The sequence below is a fragment of the Choloepus didactylus genome, chromosome 1 (genome assembly GCF_015220235.1).
Source record: "Choloepus didactylus isolate mChoDid1 chromosome 1, mChoDid1.pri, whole genome shotgun sequence".
Classification (NCBI taxonomy): Eukaryota; Metazoa; Chordata; class Mammalia; order Pilosa; family Megalonychidae; genus Choloepus; species Choloepus didactylus.
Genome location: NC_051307.1, coordinates 79314267 through 79334008, shown reverse-complemented (window position 1 = coordinate 79334008; position 19742 = coordinate 79314267). Strand labels below are relative to the sequence as shown.

At 35.6% G+C, this 19742-nt stretch overlaps 1 protein-coding gene across 2 annotated transcripts in view; it reads left to right on the top strand.

Annotated features, from left to right (window-relative positions):
• The window catches only part of NAA50 (N-alpha-acetyltransferase 50, NatE catalytic subunit), a 34056-nt gene that overhangs the window by 7015 nt on the left and 7299 nt on the right, over positions 1 to 19742 (top strand). The window contains exons 2-4 of one of the 2 annotated variants that reach the window (XM_037835594.1): positions 17633 to 17766; positions 18217 to 18336; positions 18792 to 18858. In XM_037835594.1, coding sequence (XP_037691522.1) covers positions 17633 to 17766; positions 18217 to 18336; positions 18792 to 18858 — 321 coding nt within the window. Of the gene's footprint in view, positions 1 to 17629; positions 17767 to 18216; positions 18337 to 18791; positions 18859 to 19742 lie in introns of both variants that reach the window. The other variant, XM_037835585.1, reaches the window with a different exon arrangement.

Here is a 19742-nt window from a genome sequence, read left to right as displayed (position 1 = left end):
AGTGTGTCTGTACACTCCTTAAGACAGTACTTAATATGTAGTAACAATAGCTAATATTTTAAGTACTTATCAAGTACCAGGAAATAGAGTCTCATTTAATCCTTGTAATAACTCTGTAAGTAAGGTATGGTATCTCTGTTCTATTAAGGAAAACAGGTTCACAGGTGAGCCAAGGAAGAAAGAGAGCTTGGTGGGCTTGGGGATTTTGAGTAGTTCTGTATGGCCAAAAAAACCCAGTGGGTTGGGAAGGGAGGAGAAAAGACTAGACTGGTGGCCATGGATAGGTGATAAATGACTTTATATACAGTGCTAGGCATTTGAATTTCATCTGGTGGGTTATGTGCATCTATTAAAAGATTTTAAGCAGTGAAACTGATCAGATTTGTGTTTTAGAAAGATTATGCTGACTCCACTGTGATGAATTTCTCTCCTTGGCCCTAGTCTTATTACCCTTTATTAGACTATTATAATTAGACTGCTAAAACCATAGGTCTAAGAACATTTTTAAAAAAGATAATTGGTGCAATAACATTTTTTTAACTATATCAAAAAATTTAAAAAATAGATAGTTGGGAAACAATTAAGAGGGAATAAAATGGGACATGAGGGAAGATCTAAAAGTAGATTTTAAATTCCATATTGGGTAAATGATGGTACTGTTCATAAAGATAGATAATATAGGTGGATGTGCTAATTTCCTATGGAAAATGATAAGTTCAGTTTTGGACATACTGAATCTGAGATTCCTGTGGTGATCACCAGTAAGCAGTTGGAAATACATGTTTGGATTCAGAGATCTGGAAGTGAAAACATTAACATATAGGTGGTAGTAAAAGAAAGGCTGTACCTGAGAAGGAGCTCTCCTAATTGGATATGTGTATTGCCATAGAAAAAAATCTCAAAGAATAATTTGATTCTTTTAGATTGTGTCTGTGTGTGTATTTAGAAGTTCTAGTACTGAACCACATAACTGCTGATATTTTTGCACCTTGGAAGCTGCGAATTTAGGTGATCCACCCTACTACTGCTTTTTTGTACGTCTGCTAACCCTCTAAAACAGTGACTTCAAATCAGGGGCAAAATCTGCATCCAGTCTGGAACATTGGGGAATGTCTGGAGACAGTTTTGGTTGTCGTGGTCTTGTGTGTGTTGGGGGGTGGGGGTGGGGTGGTTACTGGCATCTAGTGTGTAGAGGTGAGGGACGTTGCTCCTGCAATGCACATGACAGCCCCTCACAACACAGAATTATCCAGCCCAAATTGTCAGTGGTATCAAGATTGAGAAACTCCATTCTAGAATCTGGATGAGCTGAGAGTGCCTGTCAATTATACTAAGGGCCTGGAGAATCCTGGACTTACAGAAAGTAAATTATCAATTTCTTGAAATATTTGAGGTCCTACCCACTAAGTCTTTCAGTTCAGTATAGGAGGTAAGGTGTGTAAAGAAATGCTTATAGCAATACAGGGATGCTGTGCCTTGTAAGGGTACAAATAATATAGTTCAAATGTGAAAGAAATCTCAGTGGGATGATAGGTTAAGGCCTCAAGAGCGGTTAGTATTTAAGCTATACTTTGATAAATTATAAGTGGGCTTTGTTTTAAGTTGAAAGAATATACACTTTAAAGGGTCACCTTTCATATAATTTACTTCAGTGTAAGAATTTAGAACCAGATGACTGCTAGCTAAGAAAAAAATACCTACCTCTTAGGTCCCTTGAAATTTTTATTAAAGGACCATGGACTTGCTTTAATCCTTGCTCAAAGATTGAGTTTTATACAAATGTACCTTTATCAGTACACATCATGTAAGTGTTCCTGGTCAGGTATCTCTCTTAAAAAAATGTTTTAGCAACTTTGAGGAATAAAGATGACTCCTTTGAGGGATGTGGTATGACTAATTTAGCAGTGTAACGGGAATTTGAAGACATAGGCCAGAATATGGCTTTATCAGTAAATGGCTAATCTCTCATCATCTGTAAATTGAAAGGGAATAGACCCAGTGGTTTGTAAGGTCCCTTTCAGATCAAACACTGTGCCAGGGTGCACTTAATACCCATCTCTAAAGTGCTTTAGCTATACTGCATTTTCACTTGTAGAGAGTTATGCTTTACAAAGAAAGACCCACTTTTGTGGAGTCACATCTCCATCTTGTGGCCTTTCAGAATATTGCCACTAAATTTTGTTTTGACAATTACAGCATAATTGTATTACCTTTAATAGCTAGCATGTGAGTGCTTGCTGTGTGATGTTACTGTGTTAAATGCTTAATGTGCATTTTGTTTATTCACATTGCTTGCTTTATAAACCAAGGGTAAAGACCCTACTACCATATTCTAATCTCAAAGATTTTATGAGATTTGACAGAATAACAGACTAATTTTATGGTGCTGGCACAAATTTATAACTAATGGGCTCTATAGAGAAGCAGGCAAGTAGCTGTGTTTTCCAGGTCTAAGGATTTAGTATGCATTTCTGTGGACACATTTGGAATTGTTTCCTATTTATATCACAGTCTGTCTTCCATTTACATCCTTAGTCTTTAAAACTTTGATTTGAAGGTCCCTTGAGGTTTGATTGTTATGGGTTTGAAAACATGAAAAAATTGCATATCACATGAATTTTCTTGCGCTAAGAGAATAACTTAGTTTCTTTAATAACTGCTGTCTTCAGTTTTTTAAAGATAGGATTGTAAACTAGTGTCAACAGGGACCAAGCAGGTAAGAAAAATGAATAAAGCAAGAGAAGCTGACAATTTTGGCTTTATGTAAATTTAAATTATTAAATTTAAATAGTAGTGATTAACTTAATTAAAAAAACAAGCAAGCAACTATGGGTCAAATAGATGTGACCAAATGACTATTACTTTTAGGCCAGCAATTTGAGGCTTATCAGTAGAGGTCTTAAGCCACTGAAAAGATAGTTGACATTGTTAAATTATATTAAAATATTATCTGAAATTAAGCAAATAATTAGTGTAATGGTTAAAAACCCAGGTTTCTGAGTCAGACAAGAGTTGAGTTTGAGTCACAGCTCCTTTGTAGTAGCTACATCACACATACATTAAAGCTATAGTGTGATAAACTACTACTCATGGGGGGAATGATTGACATTTTACGTGACTTCTACTTGATCATATAGCATAGTTTTTTCAATGACTTATTCTTCTTCTCTGTGTCCATCTTCAGCCTCTCTTCCTCAACAGATTTCTCAGATTTAGAAATTTACACAAATGCAGTGGGAAGTTATTAATTAGGTGGCTTTAAAATGTAGATGGTTTACATAACAAGCTTAATTACAAAAGTAAAGATCCAAGGTGGGAACTGGTTATCTGGATTTTTAACTGGTAAGGCGATTCTCATTTATAGTAAGGTTTGGAATCCGGTCTTGGATTTCATAACACTGCTTTTGCAGATTTTTTCCCTGTTTTATTGATAAATCTTTCTCAGGCACATTTATGAGCTGCTACTCTTTTACCCTTAAAATTCAAGCATTCCTTACCAGTAGTTCTTTTCTTAGACCTGCTCACTACACACATTCTTGGCAATCTAATCCACTCCCGTTTTGGATTAAAGTTATGTTCCAGGAAACAACTCTGAAAGTGAATTCTTATGAATTAAATTATGTTAAAAAAAGTTTACTATCCATTTTTTCTTTTAATCTCTTCAGAGTTATCATTATCTTAAAAGTGTTTGAAACTAGTTTTGATGAAAAAATTATCTGGACGTGCTCAACATTTACACCAGAGGCAAAGACTGAAAGACGTATCCTGTGACTACTGAATTTGGGAGTGTGGCCTGGACTAGAGTGGAAGGCTCATTCTCATTCAACTTCTATTCTACCAACTGAAGTCTTGGTACAGCTGACGATTAAGTCAGTTTGTTAAAGATCTAAAGATCTTGCCTCTTTTTACTTGTTCTTTCAAACAGTAAAGAATAGATCAGGCATTAACTGCTTTCTACTATGAGTTTTAATGTAAAAAAACAACACGTTTAGAATATTTACAGATTGTGCAACCATCACCTCAATTCAGGTTTAGAACATTCCCATCAATCTCCAAAACTCTCATGTGCATCTGCAGTTAACACCTTTTCCCACCCCTCAGCCAAGCAACAAATCTGCTTTCTCTTTCTACAGATTTGCATTTTCTGGACATTATATAAATGAAATTATACAATAAATGCGATCCTTCATTAGGATTCTTTCATGTAGCATCATGTTTTTGAGGTTCATCAGTGTTATAATACATGTCATTAGTTTGATCTTTTCATTGCTGAATAGTAATTCCTTTGTATAAATGTACATTTTGTTTATTCCTTTACTAGTCTTTGGACATTGGAATTGTATTTACTTTTTTGGCTATTATAAATAATGCTGTGAATATTTGCATACATGTTTGTGCATGGACATATGCTTTACTTAAAAAAAAATTTTTTTTTAACCTGAAAGTGGGATGCTGGGTTGCATGGCAAGTATGTTTACCTTTTTAGAAACTGCAGGTGATAGACAAAATAGTGTCCTCCCCCATTAGTGCCCCCCCCCCAAGATGCCCACATTCTAATCCCCAGAACTATGATTATGTTACCTTCAATGGCAAAAGGGACTTTGCAGATTTGATGAAGACCTTGAGACAGGAAAATTACCCAGGGTTATCCAGGTAGGTCCACTGAGATCACAGGGGTCCTGAAGAGTCAGAGTGTGATAACTGAAGTGGAAACAGAAATTTGAAGTTGCTGTGCTGCTGGTTTTGAAGGTGGTGGAAAGGCCACAAAGCCAGGGAATGCAGGCAGCCTGTAGAAGCTGCAAAAGGCAAAGGAAACAGATTATCTCCTAGTCACTCTAAAACACAATCTGCTAACACCTTGATTTTACCTCTGGGAAACCTGTTTCAGGCTTATGACCTCCAGAAATATAAGATCATAAATTTGTGTTGTCTTAAGCCATAAAGTTTGTAGAAATTTGTTACAGCAGCTACGGGAAACTAATAAACTGCCAAACTGTTTACCAAAGTGACTGTGCCGTTTACATTCCCACCAGCAATATATTAGGGTTCCAGTTTCTCGACATCCCTCGTAACAGTTTATTGCCTGTCTTTCTGTTTATAGCCATTCCAGTGGTGTGAGGTGATTGTGCAGTGAGTCCACATTTCTCTAGTGACTAATGATGCTAAGCATCTTTTCACATGCTTGATAGTCATTTGTACATCATCATTGGTGAAATGTCAAATCTTTTGCCCATGGTCTGGGACTGTGGCTGTACCTAGACATTTTAAATTTAAAGATTCTTGTGTTTAGACTGGACTGCTTACCTTATTGAATTATAAGAGTTCTCTGTACATTTTGGACACAAGTCCTTTATCAGATAAATGGTTTGCAAGTATTTTCTCCCCATCTGTTGCTTGTCTTTTCATTTTCTAAAGTGTACCAAACTAATGTAAGAGGAGAAACTGGGTTTGGGTACACAGGAACTCTGTATTATCTTTGCACTTTTTCTGTAAATTGAAACTATCCTAAAATAACCTAGATGCCCTTCAATGAGTGGATAAACCATGGTACATGATGGAACACTATTAGTAATAAAAAGGAATGAACTATTGATACAAAAATCTTAATGATCTCAAAGGCATTATGCTGAATGAAAGAATTTAGATTCAAATGACTGTTATTCATTCCGTGTATGTGACATTCTTGAAAATGCGAAACTTGTAGGGTTCAGAAAATATTAGTGGTTTGCTGGCATGTTAGTAAGGTCAAACCACAAAAGGTCATAAAGGAGGTTTTGGGGGTGATGGAACCATTTCATATCTTGATAATGGTGGTGGTTACATAATTATACATGTTTGTCAAAACTCAGAGCTCTACATCAGAAATAGTAAGTTTTATTTTATGTAAACTTTAAGTAAAGTTAAAACCAAGAAGAGAGAAAATTGATCCCCTCAAAAGGCTGGAAAATAAAGGAATAATAATAGTTGGGACAAACAGAAAATAGCAAGCTGTTGGACTTGAATCAGCTAAATCAATAATTACATTAAATGTGAATGGTCTCTAAACTCCAATTGTCATATTAAAAGAAACAAAACTGAAGTATAGGCCATTGAGAGACACACTATAAATACAAGGACACAGGGAAATAAAAGGAAAAAGATACACCAGGCAACACAGATCAGAAGAAAGCTATATGTCTATTTTGATGAACAAAGTAGATTTTAAGACAAAGATAATACCAGAAATAAAAGGGACATTTTAAAATTGTAGAACAGTTAATTCATCAACAATTCTTGACAGTCCTGAATGTATTTATGTTCCTAATACAGTAACTTGAAAATACATGACGCAAACATTGACAGAACTAAAGAACAAGAAAGAACACTTCCAAAGTTGCTTAGGCCAGTGTAATCTTCATACAAAAACCTATCAAGAATATTACAAGGAAAGGTATCATTTGAGTGAAGACTTAAAAGAAGGTAAGGGTGATGTGCAGCTCTCAATAGAGGGGTCATCAACCGAGATGGGGAAAGCTGAAAGTGAAGCAGATTTTGTGGGGAAAATCAGAAACTTAGTTTTGGGTATGTTTAGTATGAAGTGTATACTAGGAATGCAGGTGAAGATAATAGTTAAGGCGTTGGATATAGGGATTTGGAGTTCAGGAGCGAGCTCTGGCTGGGGATGGAAATTTCGAAGTTGGCAGCATTTTAAAACCATGAGACTAAAGACTGAATGAGATCAGTAAGAGAATAAGTGTAGATAGAGAAGAAAGCTAAATATCAAGTCTTTCTGTGCAAAGCCCTCATGATAAAGGTCTTCCTACTTCCTGTCTACCCTGAACTCCCACATGTACACAAAAGCACACTTTATGTTTTAAGCCATCTCAAACTACCTGTAGTTCTGGGAAGTAGGCAATTCTATTATGTTTATAAGAACTCTAAAAAAATTTAGAGTCAGGATTCTTAAACCTCTGTTCTTAAATTAATTTTGTAGTAGGGACTTTGGAATTTGTTTTAAACTTTTAGTTTAGGAGTTCTAATTGAAAAGCTTTTTGGCTGTTTACAGTAAAGTGATATTCTCATTTTCTTGTCATTTTTACTTATTTCTCCATGTTTGTGGCTTTACTATAACTTGTTCTTTGATAAATTATAAGTTGATATTTGAATATATTCAGAATATCCACATCTTAAAATAATTTGTAGCTAAGTTATCAGAATTACAGAAGTGTTCCATTTCAATCAGACTTGTTAATGAGGGAAACTATTTGAAGGGAAATTTGCTGACAAAGTTACATTTAAGGGATAACTTTAAAATTCTGTTTCTAGTATATTCTGACAGGCTAATAACCAAACTGAATTAATTTCTTTGTTCTCAAACAGCTACCAAACAACATTTATAGTATCTTATTTCTCTTATAGATATATGTATATGTTACCAGACCAAGGTGGTGGGTTCTTTTGCCCAGTGTTCACAAATGACCAATTCCTGAGACACCAGGGTTTCAAAGAGAGAAAGAGTTTTATTGCTAGGCACAAAGCAAAAGATGGCTGTCTCCCCGAACTGCAGTAATTCTGGTAGGCTTATAGTGTCAAAAGATGGGCAGGTTTTAGGATAATGAGTACCATGGCTCCAGATGATGTAATTAGAAGTGATCTAATTATTGAGCCTGTGCAGATTGATTACATGCTTAGTCACAGAAAGTATGTAAGAAAATGGCAGCTTTAATATGATGGTGGGTGTGACTTTTAGTAGTATTATGAGGTATAGGTGACTTATAGGTTAAAGTCTAAGCTACTGCACATGTCAAGCAGGCCCATTTTGGTTAGATCCAGTTTCTGTTATTAAGATATCTTTGGACTTGGGGTGAGTGAGTTCTGGGCTGACCCAAGACCCTTCATTAATACATTAATAACACTAGGGACTGTCTTTAGTGATCATAAGACTTTGAAGTCGAAAAACTGGATAAATGGGTACAAGTGAAGGTTAGTCACAAGGTTTTTAAAACCACAGGGGCACAAAATAAAGGCTATAGAATCATTATCAGAGATCAGGGCAGCTGGATTACAATTCAGGTTTCAGATATTTCGTTCTGTCTGCTCTGATATACCAGAAAGTAAACAGGAATATCTGTATAATGATTCAGTAATCATAACATTTATTGTATTTTGTTTCTCTTATAAATATATGTGTGTGTATATATATGTATGTATATATGGATAGGAAAAATTGAAAGACTGTATATCAAACTTATTTCTGGTCATGATTTTACAGAATATTTTCACTTTCTAAGTCATTTCTATGGTGTTAGACTTTTTTAAAAAAAAGCAAGAGACATTAATTTTTAAGTAGGTGGGGGAAGTATTAAGCTACCTATTCCCTAGTGATTCAATATTGTGTCCTATATGTAGCATGATTTCCCCATCCTATTGGAAGCTTTTTTTAGTAGTTTAACTGTTAGCAGGCCCAGTGTAGCACTCTGCACTATAACTATCTTTCCTCCTGTAAGAAGTCAGAAAAAACCTAGTTATTATACGTCTTTGAAAAATTGTGGTTATACTTGGAGCCTTGTAATTACTTAGAAATCATTCTTAAAATTTAAAAAGTCCCATGTTCTTTCACTTATAACTTTGAAGCTTGACTTCTTGATTATTGTTATTTTTTTATTTACAACAGAACTTGATAATGTAATTTCTCAATCACTTTTAAAATATGGAAACTGGATTTCTTAAAAGTGAAATGGTTAATTTTTAAATGCTGTGCTCTAAATATAATTAATACAGGCTGTATTACATTGAAAACAAATGACTACACACAGTTTATGTCACGATATTAAGTTTAAAAAGTATAATTATAATTGAGTAGACAACAGTTAAAGCATGTCCCTATATTTTAGAGGCTAACAATATCTGCAGATAAATATATGTAAATAATAGACAGTGGGAAGTGAGCCCAGTAGATTTTAATCAGAAAAAGGTTTGGGGCAGAATGTCATTTTACATCACCCTTAAAGAAGAGAAAGCCACGGTGTGCTTTAATGAAGAGGGGAGTTGTTCTGTGAATGAGATGTAACCTAGTTAAAGAAGATATGAATGTCACACAGGAAATTTATTATAGTTGTCACATTCTTGGGAGAAGGCTGTATGTATTCAGTTTTGGAAATGAAGACCTCATGGCTAGAAATTGGAAGGGATTATAGGAAATCTGTATTTTTTAGTAAGATGTTTGCATCTTTAGAAAATCTGTGTAACTGCTCAGAAACTTAGTGTGCTCCAATTTTAAGAAGGCAACAATTTTAAGCAGTTCAAGAGTGGTGGGTCACAATAAGTAATACAAAACATGTATCAAATAAAATAATTGAGGCAAGAAGGCTAAACTACCAAATGAGTGAAGCCTTTTAAAACTGTTAAGTGTGGCAGGAAGAACACCTTATAATGTCTTTTTCACTCTTGATACAAAGTGCTTAAATAGAAGGTAGTGTTTCCACCCTTTGATTTTTGCTTCACATTTACTTAGGGAGATTGGTCTGCAAACTGGACATTATATATAGTGCTACATCTTAGAGAATTGTAGCACAAAATAAAATGTCATCATACTCACCTCTGTTCAAATACATATTGACTTCTAAAATTTCCTATTTTTTTCTTTTTCTCTGGGTCATTCTGTTTTAATGGTATATAATCAGGGTTTTGTTTTGTTATTGTTTTGTTTTTAAGAATCAGAATACATTCTATTTTCTGATTATCTAAATTTTAAAATGTCAGAGAATACTCTTTAAAATTACCTACAATTTCTGCCACATGTTTGTTGAATATCCTTTCAAACATTTTTCTGTTTTTGCAAATGTTGGGTCATTCTCTATATATACATAGTTAGAATGTACTTTTTCTACAAAACAATATATCACGACATCTTTTTGTGCTAAGAGGTATATAACGTTGAGCTTAAAGATTGTTTAATATTCAATGGTATATCATAGGTTAATTAGGGTATACTGTTTGTATTTCACTGCTATTGACTAATGCAGTTTTGATCTGAAAGTAACACCAAGTAGGACCTACATCATTTAGCTAGCTAGCTGGCATCAAGTTATTTTAAACTCTGCTGCTTTTTATTTTAATTTGGTGTTCTTTATGTTTTTATCACTCACTGTTTAAAAAAAAAAGTGAATAATATGACAACCCCTCTACTAATGGCACTAATGATGATAATAGGGAAAAAATTATAGATGCTCCTGAGATTTCTTGTCATATTTGATGAACCTTTAGTTTATGGTAGCAAAGTTGACTTGAGCTGTGAAAAATTCCTTTTATTGATAGCTCTACAGAAAAAACAACTTCGTTACTATGAGTCTGAAACATTCTAGCTTTGATCTCTTTAACCATGGAACCAATAGTTTTGATTATGGTGTGGTTTCTTAGAAATTCTACTATTGCATTCTTTGTTGTTGTTCATAATTGAGATTACATTGGTTGTTTTGAGGATCAGCACACAGACGTTATGAACAGTTTGTACACAATTCTTAATATAGGTACCGAAAATCTAAAAAGCCTTGTGGTTGTAATTTCTTATCTAAAGTTATTCCAGTGACTTCCCAGCTTAAAGTTCGGAGGCAAGTTTTTCTTAACAGGGTATCAAGTACCAGTATCTTCAAATGTTGATAAACTTAAATCGTAAGTCCCTGTAATTCATGATTTAATATCATACACACCACACGCTCACATTTCCCTTCTTTCACATTATATAACAAAGTTATTAGGAAAACTGGATGACCACAACAAAAGATGTTGCAGAGTACACACAGTTATGACAGGGAGAGCCAAGGATTAGGGCACGGTTTTAAGAAACAGTTCTACTTAAAAAAAGGGGGGGGGGGCATAGAAGTAATTTAAAGTGTTGAACACATAGTAAATGCATGCTTGTGACTCCAAATCATTTAGTATGCATTGTATTATAGGATATAAAAACTGCTGCCACCCCCCCCCACCCTATGGAATGTTACGTTGACATCCAAAACTGTCAGAGCATCCTGTAATTCAATATCCCACTATTTACTCGTTGTTCAAAAAAAAAAATCAGCAAATGATTTCCCTCTTAAAAAAAAAAAAGCATTTACACATTAAAAATGGATTGACAGAGGGACGTCATCAATATGATGACGTAAACAGCTACTGAAAAATTTTCTCCAGAGAGTCATCAAGAGAAAGGACAATTCTGAATTGTTTAAAACCCTGGAGGAGGACCCTGCAAATGCTGAATAGAAGAAAGAGAAGAAATATCAGGTAGGACTCTTCCCTCTTGGACCATCTGGTCCTCTCCCCTCCCCATCACTTGGTCTCAGTGTGGGAAAAGCACAGAATCAGAAGACAGGACCCCTTCCACCAGGGACACAGACGATAAAATCTATCACAGCAGTGAGACATACCCCACCATTTGAAAGACCGAAGGGACAGGGGAGAACATTTCAAAGCCCAGGACAGTGAGGGACAAAGAGACAGGGACTGTGTTTCCAGCTCTGGGTCCAAAATCCTTACCCCACCCTGGAGGGAAGCAGCAGTCAGCAGCTGGTTCCTTGCCTTGAGGATGGCTGGAGTACTGAGTCAGCTTAGGGAGTACTTTGCCACAGGTGGAGACCTGCATTGAGCCAGATTTTGGCTGGTAAAGTGAGGGCATAGGAATCAGGCAGTGATTCACATCAGATTCACATCTGATTTTGGGTAGCAGATGGGGGAGGGGCATCAAGAAAATCAGCTGCCTAAACAGCAAAAAATCATGAGCCACACCAGGAAACAGGAAGATATGGCCCAGTCAAAGGAACAAACTAACACCCCAACAAGATTCAGGAATTGAAACAACTAATTAAAGTTGTTCAAACAAATCTTCTAAATCAAATCAGCAAGTTGAAAGAAAATGTGACAAAAGAGATGAAGGATATAAAGAAGACACTGGGAGACCAAACAGAAGAACTCAAAAGCTTGGAAAAGTAAATGACAGAACTTATGGGAATTAAAGACACAATAGAAGAGATGAAAAACACAATAGAGACACACAACAGTAGACTTGGAGAGGCAGAAGAAAGGATTCATGAACTAGAGGACAGGACATCTGAAATCCTACACATAAAACAACAGATAGGGAGAAGAATGGAAAAATATGAGCAGGGACTCAGGAAATTGAATGACAACATGAAGCACATGAATATATGTGTTATAGGTGTCCCAGGAGGAGAAGAGACGGGAAAAGGTGCAGAAAGAATAATAGAGGAAATAATCAATTAAAATTTCCAACTGTTATGAAAGACAAAATTACAATTTCAAGAAGTGCAGTGTACCGCAAACAGAATTGATTGATCCAAACAGACCTACTCCAAGACACTTACTGATCACATTTTCAAATGTCAAAGATAATTCAGAAAGCAGCAAGAGAAAAGCAATCCATTACATTACAATTAGACTAAGTGTGGATCTCTCAGCAGAAACAATGGAGGCAGTGGTGTAATGTATTCAAAATACTGAAAGAGAAAACCAGCCAACCAAGAGTCTTATATCCGGCAAACTGTCCTTCAAAAATGAGGGAGAGTTTAAAGTATTTAGAGATAAACAGATGCTGAGAGAGTTCATGAGCAGGAGACCTCCTCTACAAGAAATACTAAAGGGAGTGCTACAGATAGATAGGAAAAGACAGGAGAGAGAGGTTTGGAGAAGAGTGTAGAAATGAAGATACCAGGAGACAGAAAGAAGGTACAGAGTGGGCATTTGATGCTGAAGTACAGAATGTTCAACAGAATTAATTGTATAGATCCAGAAATGGATAGCACAATACTGTGTGATGGTAACACAATATTATAAGTATACTGAGCAAAGATGACTGTGACTACGGTTGAAAGAGGAAGGTTAGAGGCATGTATGACACCAGAAGGAAAAATAGAATATAGAGACTGTGACCGTGTAACTTAGTGAAACCTAGCGTGGTCAATGATTGTGATTAAATGTACAAATATAAGAATGCTTTTACATGAGGGAGAACAAATGAAGGTCAACATTGCAAGGTGTTGAAAATGGGATGGTAGTGGGGAATAAAATACGACCATTGCAAACCAAAGCATATAGTTAACAGCATTGTAATACGCGTCCATTAATTGTAACAAAGGCAGTATATCAAAGCTAAATACCCGTAAGAGGGGGCTGTAAGGGAGGGATATGGGATTCTTGGCGTTGTATTGTTGCCTGACATTTTTATTGTATTCTTTTTCTTTTATTTTTTCATTGCCCCCCCCCTTCCTCCTCCTTTGCAGAAGAAATGGAAATGTCCTCATATAGATCATGGTGGTGAATGCATAACTGTGTGGTTATACCGGAAACCACTGATTGTTTCCTTAGGAGGGAATATGTGATGTGTGAATAAAAGTGCTTCAAAACTAGAGGGATACAAGTGCTGGAGAAGATATGGAGAGAGAGATATACCTATTCAGTGTTGGTGGGGACATAGAATGGTGCAGCCCATCTGGAGGGCAGTGTGGTGTTTCCACAGGAAGCTAAGTATGGGGTTGCCATATGGTCCTGGAACCGCATAATGGGTATATATACATGGAAGAACTGAGAACAGGGACAGGGACATGAATGGACATTTGCACGGTGGTGTTCATGGTGGCAGTATTCACGATTCGCAGTGGATGGAGGTGACCTAAGGGTACATTGACTGATGAACGGAATCGCGAACTGTGGTGTATATGTACAATGGAATATTGAGCAACTGCAAGAAGGAAGTTGTGAGGTATGCAACTAGGTGAATGAACCTTGAGAACAGTATGTTAAGTGAAATAAACCAGAAATGAAAAGACAAACATTGTAACGCCTCACTAATATGTACTAACCGTAATGTGCAAACTCTGAGAATTGAATCTGAGAGTATAGGTTATCAGGGAATGTCTTATGGTAAAGGTTTCTAGTGTGTAAGCCCTTACAGCAGTCACATCTATTCCTGAGTTGTTACAGTTACTTCTAAATTCTGAGATGTTTGTATCTGTTTGTATAACCTGGTCAGACCCTGGAACTTTGGGTATCTGTGTGACACCTGAGACTCAGAGCCAGAGTTTGGCAGCTATGAATGTCAGCATTACCCCATACAGCAAATGTTAAAGAGGCTGAAAAAGAGACCAGACTTCAGTTAAGAGATATGAACAAAATGGACTTGGTTAAGACTAAGGTAAATTCAACTAAAGGGTGAAGGACAATGTTGAGGGTGTTTTAAAACTTCCAACTTCTGTGTGAGACCAAAAGAAGAGATGTTATTCAGTGGAAAAATCTATGTTTTCTGTAGTGCACTATATAATTTAACTTGTATGGTCAGGTTATGTAAACACCATAATTACATAGAACTTTGAATAGGGAGTGTTATCTGGTTGGTTTGTAACAATTTGAAGCCCCAGTACACCCAGAGCAATTTGGGCAGAGAATAAAAATGTATTTGCAAAACTCCCTTGAGAGACTGGGGGAAAATGTGGAAATATTAAACTTCCCCACCTAGGGAATCACTGATATTCCCACAAGCATTGGGGACTACCGATTTAGAAGGCCAAGCCCTCAATCTCGGGGCTTGCCCTTATGAAGCTTGTTACTGCAAAGGAGAGGCTAAGCCTACTTATAATTGTACCTAAGAGTCACCCCCAGAGAACCTCTTTTGTTGCTCAGATGTGGTCTCTCTCTAAGTCAATTCTGCAGGTAAAACTTACTGCCCTCGCCCCTAGGTGGGACATGACTCCCAGGGGTGTAAATCTCCCTGGCAACATGGGACATGACTCCTGGGGATAAGTCTGAACACGGCATTGTGGGATTGAGAAAGCCTTCTGGACCAAAAGGGGGAAGACAAATGAAACAAGACGAAGTTTTTCAGTGGCTGAGAGATTTCAAATGGAGTCAATAGGACGTTCTGAAGGTTATTATTATGTGTTATATAGATATCCCTCTTTAGTTTTTACTGCATTGGAATAGTTAGAAGGAAATACCTGAAACTGTTGAACTGCAATCCAGTAGCCTTGATTCTTGAAGATGATAATATAACTATATAGCTTACACAGTGTGACCATGTGATTGTGAAAACCTTGTGGCTAACACTCCCTTTATCCAGTGTATTGACAGAGGAGTAGAAAAACGGGGACAAAAACTAAATGAATAATAGGGAGGGATGGGGGGGTGCGATATTTGGGTGTTCTTCTTTAATTTTTATTCTTATTTTTATTGGGGGAATAGTAATGGAAATGTTTAAAAATGGATTGTGGTGATGAATCCGCAGCTATATAATAGAAACACGAACAATTGATTGTACAGTTTGGATGACTATGGTATGTGAATGTATCTCAATAAAATTGAATTTTAAAAAAAGACCCCCCCAAAAAATGGGTTGAGGTGGGATTTCAGTCTCCTAAAAATGTTTCTTCTAGCGCTACCAAAAAACTTGGATTTACAAAATGATTGATAAAAATATTCCTCTGGATTATATAACTAGGAAGAACCAGGGACCACTGATAAGATATGGTATATGAGATTAATCAGACTTGGCTTCTTTCTCTCTCACTTCACCAGAGGCTGTACTCTCCTCATTTTTAGTTTCTCCAAGCCACTTACCTTGTTTTCCCTTTGCTCCCCTTTTCCCTTTTGGTTGCACTTTTTTGTCTGAAGACTTTTTTGGTTTCTTTCCTGCTGCCTTTTTTTGGCTTTCTTTCCACTTCTGCAGTAGTGGGTTTGGCTGACAGCCTAACCTCCCATACCTCCTCTTGGGCTCCTCCTTCCCCATCCCTTAGTCCAAGGTGCTCGCTCTTTTGGGCATCTTTGCAGCAGAGTGGGTGCGGGCCAGTGCTTCGGAGCGTTCATGAAGGTGGGCTGCTGGCTCCCAGCGCTGCTTGAGCTTCTGAGACATACTATTGCATTCTGATAGGTACTTTTCAAACTGGTGTGCTTGTTCAAAATGTGGATTTTCTGGCTCCATTCCCAGAGGTTCTGGTTCTAAAAGTCTGGGGTAGGGTCCAGGAATGTGAATTTTGAATACTGCCCCATGGGACTCTGATATGGGTAGTTCCTGGACCATTTTTCTCGGTGAATAGAATGTGTGTGTTTTTGCTTACTTGGATTATTTCCTTAGAGGACATTCTTGGACATATGATTACTTTGATAATGAGAGTATACTTTTTAGGCTTTTCAATACATAGTGCTAGTGTGTCCTTCAGAGATAACTATCTTTGTCTACATTCCTACCAGTATGGAATCCCATTTGCCTCTTTTTGTTTTTTTTTTTTTTTTAATTTATTTATTTATTTTTTTAATTCAGTTTTATTGAAATATATTCACAAACCATACAGTCATCCATGGTATACAATCAACTGTTCACAGTATGATCATATAGTTATGCGTTCATCACCACAATCTATTTCTGAACATTTTCCTTACATCAGAAAGAATCAGAATAAGAATAAAAAATAAAAGTGAAAAGAGAATACCCAAACCATCCCCCCATCCCACCCTATTTGTCATTTAGTTTTTACTCCCATTTTTCTACTGATTTTTTTTCAATTTTTTAACTTTGTTTATCAAAAAATTAAAAACAAACAGGCAAACAACAACCAAAAAAAACCCACAACATTTCAAACAAAGCAATGGATTAAGGAAAACAAATAACCTAAAATAACTACTTTGCTTCCAATATGTTCCTACCATACCCCAAGAAAATTAATAAACCATGTCCAAACAGAGGAGTAAGAAAAACAAATAATCTAAAATAACTACATTGCTTCCAACATGTTCCTACCATACCCCAAGAAAATTAACAACCCCTAAGAGAACAATGGAATAAGAGAAAAAAAAAACCTAAAATAACTCTGTTGCTTCCAACATGATCTTACTATATCCAAGAAAGTTTACAAACCATAATCATTCCTGAGCATTCCCATAACATTGAGATTACCCTCCATAGTTTATCTGTTCTTATTAGATTATCATTCCCCCTCCACTAATTGGTATCTCTAGGTCCCCTACATTCTACAGTATAAAACATTGTACATTTTTCACAGAATTCACATTAGTGGTAACATACAATATCTCTCTTTTTGTGCCTGGCTTATTTTGCTCAGCATTATGTCTTTTTTTTTTTTTTTTTTTTTTTAATATTCATTTTATTGAGATATATTCATATACCACGCAGTCATACAAAACAAATCGTACTTTCGATTGTTCACAGTACCATTACATAGTTGTACATTCATCACCCAAATCAATCCCTGACACCTTCATTAGCACACACACAAGAACAACAAGAATAATAATTAGAGTGAAAAGGATCATTTGCCTCTTTTTGATTATTAAAGATGTCTTTAAATTTTTCTGAACTGCAAACTAAGTGGAAAATAATATATTTATTGTAGAGTATTCTAAGATACTTAGTAATTGTTGTATACTGTATTTGTCTCTAAATGTGTACAATTATATGAAAACTGAGTAGACTTGATCAAATGGCTGACAAAATTTACATATAGATGGTAAGTTCTGAATGTTGGTTGATTTTTGTGATTATGTAAAGAAAATTAGGTTTTTTAATATGTTCGTGTTAAAATGTAATTAGCTTCATTTGTTGAGTTATTGAGTACATTTTGGTTTGTTCCAGTAGCCGGATCGAGCTAGGAGATGTGACACCACACAATATTAAACAGTTGAAGAGATTAAACCAAGTCATCTTTCCAGTCAGCTACAATGACAAATTCTACAAGGATGTACTGGAGGTTGGCGAGCTGGCGAAACTTGGTATTATATTGCTTTTTTTCTTGTCTTCATTTGCCTATTCATGTTCTTGACTCCTATTTTTTAGTATTGTAGAAGAAAAAGGTAACTAATTTAGTCTCCTTATTTTACAAGTGAGGAAATGGGGATCCAGGTTCTGAGAAAAATCTGAGAGAAATCAAGAGAAAATATTTGAATTTAAAAAGGATCTACTAAATGCTTTGTCTTACTATTTAGCATGTGCCTGTGTGTGTTTTCATTTTTTAGCTTTATTCTGAAAGGAAGCATAAACTTCCCAAGACACTGTAAGAGGTTTTGGGGACCATTATTTCCAAAAGAGGCTATCATTATTCAGAGTAGCTGATAAAATTTAATGCTGATAGCACAAGTTCTTATTTAAGGGGGAAGGTAAAGATTAAATAAAATGTGTTATTCTGTCTATTGGACTTTAAATCTTTATATTTTCCATGGCAGCCTATTTCAATGATATTGCAGTAGGTGCGGTATGCTGTAGGGTGGATCATTCACAGAATCAGAAGAGACTTTACATCATGACACTAGGATGTCTGGCACCTTACCGAAGGCTAGGAATAGGTAAAAATATTTTATTTATTTAATACTTCTTCAATGAAGCATAAATACATTGTTTGTTACTGTTCCTGACCAAATAAGTAAAACCATTTCTTTTGGGAATACTGGGAGAGGATTACTTACATTGGTTAAGGTAAAAAAAAATAACTAGTGTTTATTTCCTAACATAATTCAGTTGGAAGCCCTATATACATTTGTAATTTTTATGTCCTTTTTGCATTTTCTGGCTTTCTTCTACCTAGAAGGGCTTGTATATAAAGGTTGCTCTTCTGTTAGCAGTTTAAACATGTGTAGGTATTGGAGAGAGAGAACAGAATTTTGGAAAATAACAGTGTTTAGTGTGTACCTTATCAATTATATTAGGTACAGTAAGTACATGTATTAAGATGGCACACAGATAGAGGTATAATTTAAAGGTTGATTTTTATGAGGTTCCTTACTGTTTGTTTTATTGATAGGAACTAAAATGTTAAATCATGTCTTAAACATCTGTGAAAAAGATGGCACTTTTGACAACATCTATCTGTAAGTAAAATAATTTTTAATGTTCTTACCTAAAGCATTTAATACATTGGCAGTAGAAGTCTTGACTAGAAACTTTAAACTGTGGTCACTTATTTCATTGGGTCTTTGGAAACACCGTGGAAGTTGTTGTTTTAAGAGCTTTTTTGTTTTGTTTTGTTTTATTAATAGGTAAAGAAACTTAGATAAAACATAATTGTTTTGCTTTTTTTATGTTGTGGTGGGGGCTCCAAAGTCACAGGGATGGTACCAGGATTAAAATTCAGGTCTTCAGAATTCAAGACCATTAATATTATTTCTCTCAGACCATGCTGTTTATACTCTCTGTAATTTGTTCAAGGCTCTCAGTGACATGCTCTTTTATTTTAATAATCAAAATCAGAGCATATCTAGCTGAAAGTATATATGGATCTTGAGAAGACTCAGATTAAGAGCCAGGGCTAAGACCATAACCATAGATTGTTTTAAATACAGATATTTAAGATTATTCTCATTTTCAATTTGTTGGTGGGAGAAATTAGATTATGTAATGCTAGTCTTGGAAGTAATTGAGAAAGTTCAAATTATTTATTTTCAAAATATAGTGTTTTTTTTTTAATCAATTAGAACATATTCAGACATTCAAGACCCTAGCTTTTTATTTTTCTTCTTTACTGAATTTATTAATATGGCCTTTGAATTGTCCCTGTGGTTATTTAACCTGTTTTTAATGGTAAGAATCTCTTCTCTCCTTCCAATAAAAAATAATAGTATAAATAAGGTACTTTACCCTTTGCTGATTGCGGGAATAAACACTATTGTTGAGCTTCCTTATCTCAGCCAGCTATCTTGCTAATTTAAGGGTTAGGTTAAAAGTGTAAATTTGTCATCGAAACCTTTTCTGAAAT